This window comes from Haliotis asinina, chromosome 8, assembly GCF_037392515.1.
Source record: "Haliotis asinina isolate JCU_RB_2024 chromosome 8, JCU_Hal_asi_v2, whole genome shotgun sequence".
NCBI lineage: Eukaryota > Metazoa > Mollusca > Gastropoda > Lepetellida > Haliotidae > Haliotis > Haliotis asinina.
The window spans coordinates 55,646,452-55,662,491 of NC_090287.1; the positions used below are offsets into that span (position 1 = coordinate 55,646,452).

Consider the following 16,040-nt stretch of genomic DNA (forward strand, 5'->3'; position numbering starts at 1 on the left):
CTTTGCAGATGTTACTTGCTGCCTCTTTCCAATGTGAAAGTTGAAGTATTATTTCAGTGGTAACGTCCATACTTCACTATTCACAAAATTGCTTTGCTATTCAAATTGAGGATCAAATATATTTAACCATAGGATAATGGAAACACACTAATTTCTATCCACCAGAATGTATGTATATTCCCCTCTACAAACATACACTCACGGGTCATACACTGGTCAAAGCATCAAATGATCCGCAAAACCAAAAGGTTGATAACAAGAGGCAGGTGCTTCATTAGACTGCTGTTCTGATTTAGCTGGAAGAAACACGTGTACGAATCTAACTGTCCGTTCAGTCTAATACCTGTAGCTCTGTGAAGCTCATCTCTAGTTTGAAAGGCACCTTGACCACGTTTTGTAATGGAGTCGTCCTGATGAAATGGTCAAGTGCTTTATTCGTTGCCTTGGTCGACCAGATATGTCATCAACCTTATTTGTCTGTGTATTACTTATGTGAAACGTTAGGACCTCATGCCAAAAGGCTGTCAGTTGTTTTCAACTCCCAACATGTCATGGTGACTACGTCTACCTTCAGTTGTTGGTGATGTTTATCCATTGTCTCCTTGTTTTATATTGTTTTATTCAAATAGTGCTATTGGCTTTAACTTTCCATACCGTTAAATACTAACTCACTCACTCACTTTGGTGAGTACATTCTGTGAAATCTGAATCTCTTGTTTATTTCCGTCAACTTGGCGTGATGTCATAGTTGTACCCAAATAAAATAGACGTGATCATATCGACCTCTTATAGTATCGTGAGACAATACCTTAACTCCCTTTGGAGATGCAGTCACTAACGGTTTTAGCTACTATTTAATCTAAACATTTTTTTTATTTTATGCAAAACATTACAACATTAGTCCAAGCGTGAAGAGGTCATTATCCGACGATGTCGTTATGGCCATTCAAAATTTACATAAGAATATTTGTTGAAAGAAAGAATTACTGTATCATGTATCAATTATATTTCGGCGTAGCATATCTATACCACACATAAGAAAATTAACAAATACCTTACAACTTTCTACCATGCATAAATATATGTATATAATATGTAGCAGTAACATTCTCCTAGAGCAGTATCATTGCATATGGAAGACGTAACACCAAGGGCTCGCTTGCCAGCCAGTGTGTGTATCTTTCCATTTTCATGCAGCCATACTGGGGCATAAAGGACAGGTATAAGTTTCATATCAAATGTTTTGAAGAACAAGTCATACCCTGTACATTTATTCTTTGCCAGTCATCTTCAGACAGAAACCTTGTGTCCAGGCAAGGCATGATTTTAAAAAAATGTTCAGACAATATATACTTCCAAGAACTTGACACCGAAACATTTATTCAAAATCCAATTTAAGAGATCAGTTTTCTTTACTTGACAAAGTTCCACCTTTCTGAAAGCTTCCTCTGAATCCCACTATCTGAGTGAGTGAGTGAGTTTAGTTTTACGCCAGACTCAGCAATATTCCAGCTATATGGCTGCGGTCTGTAAATAATCGAGTCTGGACCAGACAATTCAGTGATCAACAGCATGAGCATCGATCCGAGCAATTGGGAACCGATGACGTGTCAACCAAGTCAGCGAGCCTGACTACCCGACCCAGTTAGTCACCTCTTACGACAAGCACAGTCGCCTTTTATGAAAAGCATTGGTTGCTGAAGGCCTATTCTACCCCGGGACCTTCACGTTTCGCCCACTATCTGAAAGACGAATAATCCTGTCTGCTAATGATAGAAAAAATAACTGTGTGATATCTGGGGGAAGATGTACTCCTGCACCAGAGTTCCCAGGATCCAATTCGTTAATCAAAATTCTAAAATAAAGCCGAGCTAAGTACGCATCCCTGATGGACTCCACATGGACAAGGAGTTGCCAATGAGGATCTATCCTCAGATCTTCCAGAGTCGTATATAGCACCAGTCAGCACAAGAACATCATCCGTGTGGTACCCGCGTTCGTTTTGTTACTTGTCTTCCTCTGGTTACGTGTTAGCTCACTAGTTATTCCATAGCCTGCTGCTTCTACTTCGCGTCTCAAATTAATTCACTGTGTTTTCCAATCCGAATTACAACATGTAACACTGATAGGTATGGCTTGTGACGAACGCATTGTCGATAATGTCATCGTTCACGTTTTTGTTTAAAATGTCACAAACTAGCTTGTTATCTTCTTTGGTGGGCGGTGTTGTAACCTAGCAGTTAAAGCCTTCCTGTTTCTGTTGGAAATATAAATAGCTAAAGTCCTGTTTCCTTGAAGATCGTCAACAGTAGCAGTGTTGTCAGGTTTGCGATTCTATCTTAAAATTTCACGAGTAAGTTCGTTTCTCAGTGACCGAAACTCCTGCAAAATATCACTTTATCAGAGGTATCCATATTTGTATACAGGGAGAACGGATCAACAATGACAATTTGCCGTGGGAGAAATAACCTATTTTCAACCTAAATCTTGATAAAGATGGCCATTTTAGATCAGAACCATTTGCCAACTTGGTGTATAAAGAAGGTTTCAGTATGATTTCGTGCAAGTGAATTCCCCAGGAAAATGGAAATTCTGCATTTCCGTCATCTCTTGAAAAACGTTTGAAGATCAAAATGTGCCGTTTATGCACAGCTGTTTTGGGTCCTGTAAAGCAACGTCCAAATGAAAAGCTGCACATTATGTAAATGTAGCATTAAAAATTGTATTTAAGAAATTCTGATACACTCTCCAAAACTCGTTTGCAATTACGACACTTCCCAATTTTTTCTCACGTTAGGTCTTGATTGGAAAATGTCAGAGCAGTAACTTTATCTTATACGCCCAGTCATTTAGTCAGTCCTTCGACATAGCTCACAAAACCTAGATTGTTCAATGAACCTGGCATTAGTGCGTTGTCACGTTTTAACGTTTATCAAACATTTCAATAAGATGTTGAGTGTCAGTATTGATAGTCTCACATCAGCATCAGCATAGTCACGCCCAAATCAACTTGTACTACGGCAACTGTTATTTAACCTTTAGTCGTTGTCAGGAGTTATGGCCTTGTTCGATAGCTGTATGTTATCAGTCACGTGGTTTACCACCCGGCACGAGAATTACACCGTGTTGAGGACTTCAGTTCTACACTGTATCACTACACCGGATAGAGTGAGGTATATGCTTCACAACTTCTGATTATCTTCTGGAGGTATTGTCAAGTGAAATTACGTAAGCATCAATCATGAAAGTAGAATGCATTGCCTTTTCCGAAGGACAGAACGCAAAAACGTACGTCACAATTGAAGAAAGAATGAAACCTTTGTTGGTGTCCATGAAACTGTTTGGAATTTACTTTGACCCAAAGCAGGATGACAATACATCGGGGCAGCTTCAGAATGGACGTAAGAGAATACCTACACGAATACTGGCTTTCATCGGACACAGACAGTACTGTTACATGGTTCTCCTTTTGTTGTGGATCAATTTTTTCCGTGTAATTGTTGGGATCTTCCCTCCAAATGAAACATTACCGTTTAGGGTTCTGAACATGTCCTGGTATCTCCAGTGCACACTTAATGTATCTGTGATGGTTTTCTCATGTCAGAAACTGAGTCAATTGCGATCCTTTTATAACTACTGGGATTCTCTTTATAAGCACAATGTCACAAACCAAATTGGATGTGGATTCAAATGTCCAGTGAAATATCTGATGTTTGCAACATCGGGTGGGTGGGTTTTGTTTTTCATCAACATAGCAGCAGCATTTACGATCCTTTTTGGAAATTTGTCAACTTCAAAGGATTTTCTTGATGACATGCTTCAGCCATTTCCAGAAGAAACCTGGGCAGTAGCACTCCAAATCATTTTGCATGTGATTAGCTCAGGTGCATGGGTATTTCCTGTGATCTTCCTGGCTGTCATTTCCAGGATCATCAAAGATCAGTTTTTCATATTCAGGCGGATCCTTTCCAAGCAGATCCAGGAAGCAGGCGACCACATTCCTCATTGTCTCCCAGAACTCAGATCTCGTTACATGCAGCTTTGTGAGGCTGTTATCATCATCAACAGAACCTTTAAATGGATCCTCGGAACATCGTTTTTTCTTCAGGTTTTTATGGCCTGTTTCAATTTGTATCAGATGATTAATCGCCCACAGGAGATGTTCACACTTTTTGCCAATTCATTTTGGCTTGGGAGTGGTGCTCTAATCATAATCCTGCTGACAAGGAGCAGTTCTGATGTACACGAGGCAGTAAGTACACAAATTACATTTTCAATAAGGACAAGGGTGACCATGTGTTCGGGTGTACCATAGTTCATTGTGATAATCTCATGTTTTATGCCTGACAGAACACACGGTCGTCGAATCGTTTCCTACATATGTTTCCAGGTTTTCATTACTTCTGGTTCAGTTCCCTTTGTGAAGTGTTCAGGGAGTTTTTCTTCCAGCTTGGGCCACAGATGCTTCTAAGAATATTTTGATGTCATGTGTAACTTTCTGGGTAACAAACTCTTTCAGGCACATTCTTTGCTGGAGGATATATTCCACACTGGCACCAAAAATGCCACAACAGAACTTCTAGGGCAGGTAGGTGCATTTCGTTTACCTGAGGGAAATCTGAGCATTAATTTTATCAGAGGACATCCAATGCAACCCATCAGTTGCAAAGAGAGAGCAATATGCAGCAATATGCGATTACCGGACTTGAATTTCTTACTGGAGCTTCTAAGAATCGTGAGGTGTGCTGAGAGATTCATACATTCCATTGTAGCTGCAATATGTTTTGCCAATGCTCGGTCTTGTGAAGTGGACTTTCTTGCACCTACATGTAAGTTAGATAGGGGAAACTCACCAACACTGATTCGTTTATCTGGATATAAGTTATTCCCATAATAGAATTCATTTTACATCACCTGATGGTGTTTATTTATACTAGGCCTTTGCTATCAATGGTTGCCTTTGTCTTTTTCAGCTGAACCTCTTTGTCTCCAGCCTGACAGGAAGATCCACTGGATTCACGGTCGTCGACTTCTTTGTCATCAAGAAAGAGTTCCTTTTGACTGTAAGTAGCATCAGCCATCAAACGTCACTTATATCGCACCACACTTCGCATTAACAATGAACAGTGCACGATCTTGTGATGCTAGCCAGTTGAACAGTATTTTGAGAGACGAATAAGTGTACCACTTGTAACAAATGTATATAACTGACTGGCAAATAGCTTCACATTTTATTTATTTCAGATGGCTGGATTGTTCATCACCTACTTCTTCCTCCTGCTGCAATTCAAGATATAGGCTGATTCCAGTATGTTGCATCGGATTAGATCTGCACAGCATTGCCACATCGCACGAATGTATCAAACATATAGTTATATGCAACAGGGACGTTTATATGAACTATTTATTTTCAACTTGTTAACCAATATGGAACACTTTTACAACCATTGGCCTCTGAAATGCATTCTGTCTTGAAAGCTGTGTATTTTAATGTCACAGACTTCTATCCTAAGTCCAAAAACATTTGAAATCAAATTTAATCTTCCTTTTCTTAGCCGTAGTATTTCTGTCATTTTAATTTGTGGCTAAGCTTGCATACAGTCCCCAGCAGCTGAAGGAATGGTGTAAATCAAGCTAGGGACTATGCAGGTAGCAGAAGTACTGTACGTCCCCATGGCTTCTAGTATGGTGAAGGAACATGAAGTTTCGAATCCCGAATCTTAATTTTGTGTTCACATTCGAGACGAAAATCCTGAATTTGAATGTATGTATGTATGTATGTATGTATGTATGTATGTATGTATGTATGTATGTATGTATGTATGTATGTATGTATGTATGTATGTATGTATGTATGTATGTATGTATGTATGTATGTATGTATGTATGTATGTATGTATGTATGTATGTATGTATGTATGTATGTATGTATGTATGTATGTATCATGTAGCTCTGAAAAAGACCCGTGAAGGTCCCGGGGTAGAATAGGCCTTCAGCAACCCATGCTTGCCGTAAAAGGTGACTGTGCTTGACTGTGTTAAGAGACGACTAACGGGATCGGGTGGGCAGACTCGCTGACTTAGTTGACATATGTCATCGGTTCCCAAATGCGCAGATCGATGCTCATGTTGTTGATCACTGGATTGTCTGGTCCAGACTCGATTATTTACAGACCGCAGCCACATAGCTGGAATATTGCTGAGTGCGGCGTAAAACTAATCTCACTCACTCACTATCTCTGAAAAAAATATTCAGATTCGGCATTCGAATCCCGAATCTCGAATCCCGATTCCGTTTCTAACTTCATGTTCCCTTGTGGTGATGTACCTTCAGTTGTTGGCGATCTATAGCTTGTTTTCATATTGTATTGTTTGAACAGTGACATTAGTTTTAACTTTTCACACTAGTTTTAATTCTCATTGTGATATTCTAGTTGTTTTACTGTCATTCGTTGACAGTTTTTTTACCATATACATACATTCCTTTTTTCAAGAATGTTCTCGTGACGTTAAATGTTAACTCACTCACTCTCTCACTTCTATGAATGTCCAAGGAGTTACGCCAAGGATGTACCCTTAGTCCTATCTTCTTTATCAGTGGATTTTAATGTGAAAATTCTGAATTCGGGCATACTGGAATTCCTGATAATTCTATTTCCTGATATTTCTCTTTCCTGCTAACATCAGCGTTGTTAGAATGTATTGTTGGACTTCAATTGCTGTGGCATATTTCATAATTGTAATTGTGGCAAATAAAACTACATACTCTTTCTTCAGATCTACCCTCTGTATCTTTGAAGATGGTTGTAGTAGTCTAATTGACGCCAGAGACACATGTGTACATTATGAGTGTGTTCGTCTAATTTTACCCCACTTTCAGCAATACTAAAACAAAAGATATATTAAAACATTACAATATCCATGTGGAGACGCGAACTCGGGTGTTCAGTGGGACAAGTGAGTGCATGAACCACCATACAATCCTCACCTCTCAGTCACGGTATTCTTCAGTGGGCCAACTCAGTGAGCAAGCCACCTGATGGGTGGCAATCTGCTTCTTTCTACAAAACATGTACTACAAAACGCTTAGCTTTCGTAAATATTAGCCCTAATTGGAATTATAAATGTGGCCGTATATCCTATGTAGTGCTTGCATTGTATTACAGACAAGAATTGGACACACGGTTTGGAAATACCGATTGGTTCTCGTCCTTGTTGGTTTCATGAGTATGGCAAACGGGTTGGTACTAGTAACATGCCTTGCCTTTAAAACAGGAAAACTAAATTCTCTTCTAACTTGAGCATAGATAAAGTGCGAAAAGGAATCACGTCTATTTACTCTGCTGTCATGTTATTGAAGCTGCTTTCAACACCCTAATCATTCAAGCCCAAAATGCAGGCAGATTACATGAATATCTGACATGTGTGCCCGTATAGCTGAGAGTGTACATGTACACAATGGAGTGTGGAGTGAAAGTGCACACTGAAAGGAACATTATCGTTGTTGACAATGCAAGTGAGAGAGCGAGTTAATATTTAACGTCACCTCGGCAATATTGCAGCCATATCGTGACGAGAACAGTTAACAATGAAAAGGACAATATGTATATTATAAACCAGTCTACGAATGACAGTAAAGCAACTAGAATATCACAATTTTAAATAGAACTAGTGTGGAAATTTAAAACTATGATCACTATTTAGACAATACAATATAAAATAGGCTGTAGATCGCACCATGTATTGAGAGAAGAGGACAAATATAGATGTATGTTTGGTTGGACATTAATGTCATCTGACACGGTCGAAATGTGTCGTCGTAAACTGGTTAACTTATGACTTTGTTTATCCTCAGCCGAATTTATACTGAACACAACAGTTAACTCCACTTTCAAAATGACTCTGTCTATTAGCATTTCTCCAACCATGTATTTCACCATTTAGTGATTGTTGCGAAATTTCATACAAATGGATAAAATATACACATAGTACTTAAATCTGCAAAAGTACACGTATAGTTATCATTGCATCTTTCCGAAAGATTGATCCTTATTTTAACACTGATGTATCTTGTGTGTATGCATACAAGACCTATCAATGCCCATAGATACAACGGACAGGTAGTATCTAAATATGAAATATCAATGATATTAACTGCATTGAGGTTTTACGGAGATGCAAATTGAAAACGTCTCTCCTCTTTCATACACTGTGGTCTATTCTAAAACTAAAGACTTACACTTTTTGTCAGTTTACTAAGGAATGAACGTTCATAGAATGAAGGTAAATTCCATTAGGTAAATATGACTTGATATTACACAAGCAACTACGAAGTGGAACAGAAGAGTTCATGAAGACAAGAGGTGTGTATGCTTGTATGTATGTTTGTTCTTGAAGAACTTCACATGATATTCAGTGAACCACAAATAGATTGAAATCAAAGCAACATTAAATTAATAAGGTATTTCCAGCACCATTTGAGTCATTTGTTTGTCAACCCCTTTTGATTCACACATTCCTTCATCATCCCCCAAATGTTCTCAATGGGATTTAAGTCAGGACTATATGCAGGAAATGGTAATGCAGTCACATTTTTCTCCTGAAACCACTGCTTGGCATGTTTTGCGGTGTGTTTAGGATCATTATCTTGCTGCCAAATCCAGTTATTTCCATAAAACACATGTGCACTTGGAAGGAGAAAATTATCTAATATGTTAGTGTAGCGTTGACTTGTCAGATTTCCCTCAAACACACACAGCGGGGTCGTTCCTAATAAGAATATCCCTCCCCATACATGAAACTTTGGGCTGTATTTAGGTCGTCGATACAACGGTGCTGACGCAGACTTTGTCCATATTTTCACATTATTGGGATATACCCATATTGAGCTTTCATCAGTAAAAATCACATTTTCCCAGTCAAAGTTTTCATGTGCCAAACACCACTCAACACACCTGTCTTTATGTTCTTGTTTCATGAGAGGAGAAGGAATTCCAGTCTTTTTGTCCCATCCAAGATCAATCAAATTTCTTCTAACTGTAGATTTTGATACAACTGTTGATCCCCTTTCTATCATTTCATACCTGATGTTGGAGATGCTTGCCCTTTGCTTTTTAGACACTAAAATTCCCAGCCGGACACGATCTGAGAAGTCCAATTTTCTGGGTCTCCCTGCTCCTTTCTGGTGCCCAAAATCCTTTCCCTCTTTAAAATTCTTCCTAATCCTATACACAGTAGAGAGAGGAGGTCCTGTTCTCTCTGCCAATGTATTTACATCATCAATTCCTTGATTACACAACTCAAAAATCAACCTTCTTTTATCTTCAGCAGACATTGTTGACAGTGCTGAGGAAAATGACGTCTGCTACAAATTCAGGGGAGGTAACTCTAATTGTACTATACTCAGTAGGCCAAGATGAGTTACCTGCCTTATACCATTACTTAGTTTTAAGTATCAGTGAATCGGTTGAGGTGTTAGGATAGCTCAAAGTAAGAAGAAAAATTCTCAATAATTATGAACCAGACTATATATCAATCCAAATGGCTTAAAAGAGCTACATTCACTGAAAGGTAAATGTGAGTGATGCCAACTGTTTCAGCACAAAACTGAGTATGACTAAAGGTATTGATAACAGCATATTCACACACACGCGTACATCGCCCTGTAGAATCAATACTCTGCACAATCAATACTCTGTACCGATTGTACGGCAGTTGTAGCTCAACCCTTAGCTGTTATTGCAATCACCGAATAGAGATAGAGGCTCTTTGTGTTTCGCGTATAGATGATGGTTTTCAGTGTGATGACATGTTTACCTTACAAAGCTTTGAATGTTGAATAGTTCTGTGTGATGTTATTGTAACTACAGATATCGACATGGGCATGATTTGCTTTGTTCAATAGCGTTACGTGAACAGTCACGTGGTTCATCCTCCCGCATGGAAATCACACCGTGTGTCACACTGTATCACCGCACAGGCTGTTTCTTCGGACTTCATGCACAACCTCTGATTATCGTCTCGAGTTCTTGTCATATATATTTATACTAAAACCGATCATGAAAACAGAAGGCATAACCTTTTCCGAAAGACAGAACTCAAAAAAGTACATCACAATTGAGGAAAAAATGAAACCTCTGTTGATGTCCATGAAACTGTTTGGAATGTACTTCGACCCAAAACAGGGTGACAATGCACCGGGGCAGCTACAGAATGGACGTAAGAGAATACCTACAAGAATACTGTCTTTCATCGGACACAGACTATACTGTTACATAGTTCTTATTTTGTTGTGGTTCAATTTTGTACGGTCGGTTGTTGGGATCTTCCCTCCAAATGAAACATTACCGTTTAGGATTCTGATGACGTCTTGGTACCTCCAGTGCACGTTAAGTGTAACTGTGATTGTTTTCTCATGTCAGAGACTGGGCCACTTACGATCCTTTTATAACTACTGGGATTCTCTTTTCAAGAACAACGTCACAAACCAAATAGGATGTGGATTCAAATGCCCAGTGAAATATTTGTTGCTTGCAACTTCCGGTGGATGGATGTTGTTTTTCATTAACATAGCAGCAGTATTTACTGTCTCTTTCGGGAATTTGTCAACATCAAAGTTTTTCCTCGGTGTTATTGTTCGGCCATTTCCAGAAGAGCAATGGGCAATCGCACTCCAACTCATCTTGCATGTGATTGGCACAGGTGCATGGATATTTCCTGTAATCTTCGTGGTTGTAGTTTCAAGGATCATCAAAGATCAGTTTCTCATATTTGGGCAGGTCCTTTCCAAGCAGATCCAGGAAGCAGATGACCACATTCCTCATCGTCTCCCAGAACTCAGATCTCGTTACACCCAGCTTTGTCAGGCTGTGATCATTATCAATAGGCCCTTTAAATGGATCCTCGGAATATCGTTTTTCCTTCAGGTTTTCCTCGCCTGTTTCATCTCGTACCAAATAATTAATGGCTCACATGAGGCATTTACAACGTTTGCCAATTCATTTTGGCTGGGAGGATGTTTTCTAATCATAATCTTGCTGACAAGGAGCAGCTCCGATGTACACGAGGCGGTAAGTACACACAAAATACATTTACTCAAGGGTGACTCTGTGCACCACAGTTTGCAGTGATATTTTCGTGTTTGCCAGAATCGTATGGTCGTCGGTTCTGATTACGTTATCCGGTTTCTATTACTTCGGGCTGTCCCCGTATCAGGATGACATAACTCCATCAAAGTGGATCAAAGTGTAACACACCACACATTGGACGAATTGGTTATGTTTCCTTTCCTGTTGGTAGTACAAATCTGTACAATTGCTACAATTCTTTCAGGCACATTCTTTGCTGGAGGATATATTCCACACTGGCACAAAAAATGCCACAACAGAACTTCTAGGGCAGGTAGGTGCATTTTTTTCACCACAAAATACCGGTTCCCAAAGTGTTTTGTTATGTTGCCTTCTTTTCTGGAAACACTGTCTACAAGAAACATGTACATGTAAATTAGGAGTAACTCACAAGACTAATTCTTTTTTTCTGGAGTGGGTGAGATACTCCGTACTCAGGAATCTGTTTTCTGGAAATATGCTATTGACAATATAAGCATTTTCATCCCATCCGATTTAATGGGATTGCTGCACACCACCCTTGTCGATACGTGGACTACCTCTCTTAAATGAATCTGGTGGTTTTCGTCTATAGTCAGTCATTGTTGTCAGTGTTTGCCTCCTTTTTTCAGCTGAATCTCTTTGTCTCCAAACTGACAGGAACATCCACTGGCTTCACGGTCATTAACTTCTTTGTCATCAAAAACGAGTTCCTTTTGACTGTAAGTCACTAAAAGCATACCATTGTTCATATCAAAACGAGGTACACGTACGTGAATTATTGCTTGAATCGACTATGCTTTTAGCACAGATTTCCTCTACATATGAAAAGGGTTTTGTCTCTCCTTTCTGAAAAGTATTTTTGATTGATGAATAAATGATCGCGATAATTTGTGAAACTGAGTTAATATGAACCGTTTGTCAGACAGATAAACTGTCTTGGTAGTCTGACACACTGTACTTATTAGTACAGTTGAATTTCTCCATTGCCATCGGAACTCACATTGTGTATGGTCTTTCATTTCGTGTGACACATTTCTTGCTGACTATTGTTGATTATCATATACTAAGTAGCTCAACAATCTATTCATTTCAGCTGGGTGGATTGTTCGTCACCTACTTTTTCCTCCTGCTGCAGTTCAAGATATAAACTGACGACAGGTGGCCATATTGGATTAGATCAGTTTATACATGATAGCATGACGTATTCCACGAATAGATCAAACAACCATATATAACGTCACAGAAACGGCCATTGCAGGTATGTTCAAGTTCATTCAAGAACCATCAAATAAATCCCTTCCACTAATTTACCCACTTGAAGTTTGAATAGGATCTTTATTGTTTCAAAAACAAGAACTCAAACATAACTCAGTGCCGTTATATGAGAATTGACACCAAATCAAAACAGGCAACTATATGAGTATTTTGGCAGGTACGTGTATTGACATCAATTCAACAGACATACTCAGCTACTGACCACATCTTGATCTTGTGTGCATTTCCTATTTTTAAATATGGTATTAATACGAATACATAAAATATCTGTTGCAATTTTTTACTTCCAAAAATGCATTCAGTTTTAAGCATGGTAATGTATTGTTGTGATGCAGCATTATTCGTTGTACATCTGCTGTACCTGTACCAAAAACTGTAGAATATGTCACCAGAAGACCAGCAATGTGTGCGATGATCATACCCTGCTCAGTTTGATTATTGTTCTTTACTATATATTAGCCTGTTAGCTTCAATCATTGCTCATGTATTGTAGGGCCTCTCAATTTGTACTGTCACTCTCGTTTCTACTGCCATAGTGGTACCGTTGTTTTAAACTGTGAACTTAGTTAATTTTAGAATACAATTGCTAATTACAGCACAATCCTTTTCGTTTGTTGTTTTTACGCATACTTCTCTCACTGATTGATTCCTAGTGGACTATTTAGTTTTAATTTAGAAATAAACACTAACAGTATCAGAACCATTTCCCCTGAAATACAATTCATCTTGAAAGCTGTGTATTATATGATGTCACTTTGGATGTCAGATTCCTATCATATCCTATCCCCCTAGCTTCACAGATATGTTGCCTCAGATTATTGATTAAGTTTAAGTTTAGACATGCACAAACGTCGGTTGAAAACTATGGGGGGTGGGGGGGTGGGTGGGGGGGTTCATTCACATTGATAAGATTACGTATATATATTTTAGATCTTTAGCTGTGTTGAACTCGTCACACTGAAATTATTTCAATTATTTCAAAGAATTTTTATCCTTCGCAACGCGTTTTGCGGGGGGTTATTAATACGGACTCGGTACGTCCGTCCGTCCGTCCGTCCGTGCGCCTGTGCACATTCGTCTTTTCCGGACCAGAACTTTTTAAACCGTTCAACGTTTCTTCCCCAGATAGATCTGGTGATTTATTGGTGCCTTGGGTAGTTTTCGGATTTCTGAAGAAAATGAGATTTTTTGCTTTTCCATGGCAAAAGGTTGGACTTGGACTGAAATCGGTGGTAGTTTTCTTTTCCGGAGCAGAACTTAAAAGACGTTCACTATTTCCTGACCAGACATACACAAGTCTGGTTGTGTACTTACCTTTTGGTACTTTTGGATTTCTGAATATTTTCTGATATTTTTCCGTTTCTATGGCAATAAGTTTGACTGCCTTGGTGGTAATGCTCCTTCTTTGAGCAGAACGTAAAAACCTGCATTACTCTCCATCCACTTACACGCCCAAAATAACCTAATCAATCCAACGTTCCAAAATTACGTGGTTTACTATAAGACGAACTTAAGAATAATGCAGACCCGTCATTTGAACCCGTGAAACTGAATAGCGGTGCAGTCCATTTTACAATTACAGGGCCGAGGGTATGTAAAGCAATCAACTGCTGTGAAGCGTGACAGTCTACTTTCGCTCTACTGTGCTACTGTGCGGTTGACGATCACCATACGCACCAAATACCACACTCGATTTTTTTTTATTTATTTATTATTTTTTGTTGTTAATCCCTGCTACTCGTCATCAATATCACTGATATCGTTGTCATCAGTATTGACGCCAAGTTCGATGACAAGTTTTTCGATATCATCCTCTGGGTCAATTTTGCGATCCTACTGGTAACGATCCTCAATTTCCATCACGTCTGCAACAGTCTGACCATTCCTTCTGGCCGTTATAACTGTTGAGTTTTGGGGAAGAGTAGGAATAAGATTTCTGACAACCACTTATAGAAATTGGTGACATTTATATCGTCGTGGTAATAGCCGCTTTTCTGTTTGGCTTTAAATATCAAAGAAGCTTGGACATGTTCCCGATGGTACCCAAATACCGCCAACTGCTACCTACCTGTTTGACAACATTTTACTACCGTGTGATGGGGGTGTACCCATGCTTCGTCTAAGTACACGATTGGACGGTTTAGTTTACTGTACTGGCTTATCATTCTGAGATGTCTCAAACGCCATGCAACAATATCTTTTCGCTCCATTAGGACCTGTCTGTCTGAAAGAGTTTTCCGCCATTTGAAACCAAGTTTTCATATACATTTACGCATTGTTTCTTTACCCCATGTAATCCATATAATCAGTAGCCATTTTCATAATGCCTGTCAGAGTTGGCACTATCTTCATTGCTGTGTGGCAGTGGCGAATGTACTGGCGAATGGCTCACTTATCAAAATCATCAATTTCAATTTTGCCTTCGGTGCGACTGCGTACTTTCCTTGGGCTTGTGAAACCATCGCGAGAACGTATTTACCTTCGTCATTTATTTTGCGCAAGGTACCGACAAATATACCACTTAACAAGGGATGAATATTTAAAATCGCGAACTATGAAGGATCTTTTTATTAAGAACAGTTCTCGTTTTATTATTGCATTTTAAAAGAATTAAATTTGTTAACTGATTCGTAAATAGGTATATATTTTATGATTTTATGAAGTTTGAATTAGCAGCTAAGATAGTGAATGGTTGTATCCTCAAAGGGGTTGAAAGGCTGTATAATTATTGTCCTCCTGAGAGGGTACGTAAGTCCCAAAACATTCAAAGTATTAATCTTTCCACTTTTATAATCTCAGCATATGTGTAATTTTAACTATTGTCCAGATGAAGGTATTGTGTAAATCCAGCTAGGGTCCACATAGGAAAACAAGTTACTGTAAGTCCCCATGGTCCCAAGTATGGGGATCTACCTTCACTTGTTGGTGATCAATAGCCCATTTTTGTACTGTCTTATCCGCATTTGAACTCAGCTTTTAGAGATAGACGCTAGATTTACTTACAGATGACTGTGACATGCTGGTTGATTTTACTGTCCTTCGTTGACATTTTTTTTATAATTTACATGTATTTCTGGTGGATTTGTTTTAATCACGATATGGCTGAAATATTGCCGATGTGACTTCAAACTCACTCACTCACTCACTCACTCACTCACTCACTCACTCACTCACTCACTCACTCACTCACTCACTCACTCACTCACTCACTCACTCACTCACTCAGATATACCAGTAGCATCGCTGTCTTTTTAGTGCAATGTGTGTGTGATGTCGGAAATAGTACACATGTACTGAAGGACATTGTAGGCAACCTCATGTATTTGTGAGTGAATGACTTGACCCTGTTTACCAAATTTAGAGTGCCAAGTTTCAAATACCTGCAGAGTTTACTGCTCGTTTCACTGTCCACGTTACAATATACTGGTATACAAATGCTCATGCAGAAACATGGCGCTTCCGAACCATTGTGTAGAAAGTGATTGATGCCAGGATCACAAAAATCACGTGCGCGAAGATTTCAAACCTGTCCCCCCTTCGAGTAGGTAGTGGATCAGTTCACTGCACGCTCTCCCCTCTCCTTTCACAAATGCGTCTTTCGCGCACCTCATTCTAATGTTGGTTGGACAGTATGTGACAGATTTATATAGGGTCTGT

The 16,040-nt window shown here is 39.1% G+C and overlaps 2 protein-coding genes across 2 annotated transcripts; both read left to right on the forward strand.

The window, feature by feature from the left end:
• Positions 1-3,241: 3,241 nt before the first annotated feature.
• LOC137293394 (gustatory receptor for sugar taste 64a-like) lies at positions 3,242-5,298 on the forward strand. Its single transcript, XM_067823908.1, has 4 exons — positions 3,242-4,252; positions 4,520-4,588; positions 4,974-5,063; positions 5,245-5,298. The coding sequence occupies exons 1-4, from the start codon at positions 3,242-3,244 to the stop codon at positions 5,296-5,298; spliced, it is 1,224 nt and encodes a 407-aa protein (XP_067680009.1).
• A 4,673-nt stretch (positions 5,299-9,971) lies between these two features.
• LOC137295399 (gustatory receptor family protein 3-like) lies at positions 9,972-12,981 on the forward strand. Its single transcript, XM_067826738.1, has 4 exons — positions 9,972-11,069; positions 11,332-11,400; positions 11,738-11,827; positions 12,202-12,981. Exons 1-4 carry the CDS (start codon positions 10,059-10,061, stop codon positions 12,253-12,255), a joined length of 1,224 nt encoding a protein of 407 aa, XP_067682839.1. The 5' UTR covers positions 9,972-10,058; the 3' UTR covers positions 12,256-12,981.
• Positions 12,982-16,040: the final 3,059 nt, after the last annotated feature.

Excerpts from the sequence above, each read along its gene's own strand:
- LOC137293394 (XM_067823908.1), top strand. The coding sequence starts at position 3,242 with ATGAAAGTAGAATGCATTGCCTTTTCCGAAGGACAGAACGCAAAAACG. Across the intron at positions 4,253-4,519 it reads GTTCTGATGTACACGAGGCA|GCACATTCTTTGCTGGAGGA; the intron begins GTAAGTACACAA and ends AAACTCTTTCAG. Across the intron at positions 5,064-5,244 it reads AGAAAGAGTTCCTTTTGACT|ATGGCTGGATTGTTCATCAC; the intron begins GTAAGTAGCATC and ends TATTTATTTCAG.
- LOC137295399 (XM_067826738.1), top strand. The coding sequence starts at position 10,059 with ATGAAAACAGAAGGCATAACCTTTTCCGAAAGACAGAACTCAAAAAAG. Across the intron at positions 11,401-11,737 it reads CAACAGAACTTCTAGGGCAG|CTGAATCTCTTTGTCTCCAA; the intron begins GTAGGTGCATTT and ends TCCTTTTTTCAG. Across the intron at positions 11,828-12,201 it reads AAAACGAGTTCCTTTTGACT|CTGGGTGGATTGTTCGTCAC; the intron begins GTAAGTCACTAA and ends TATTCATTTCAG.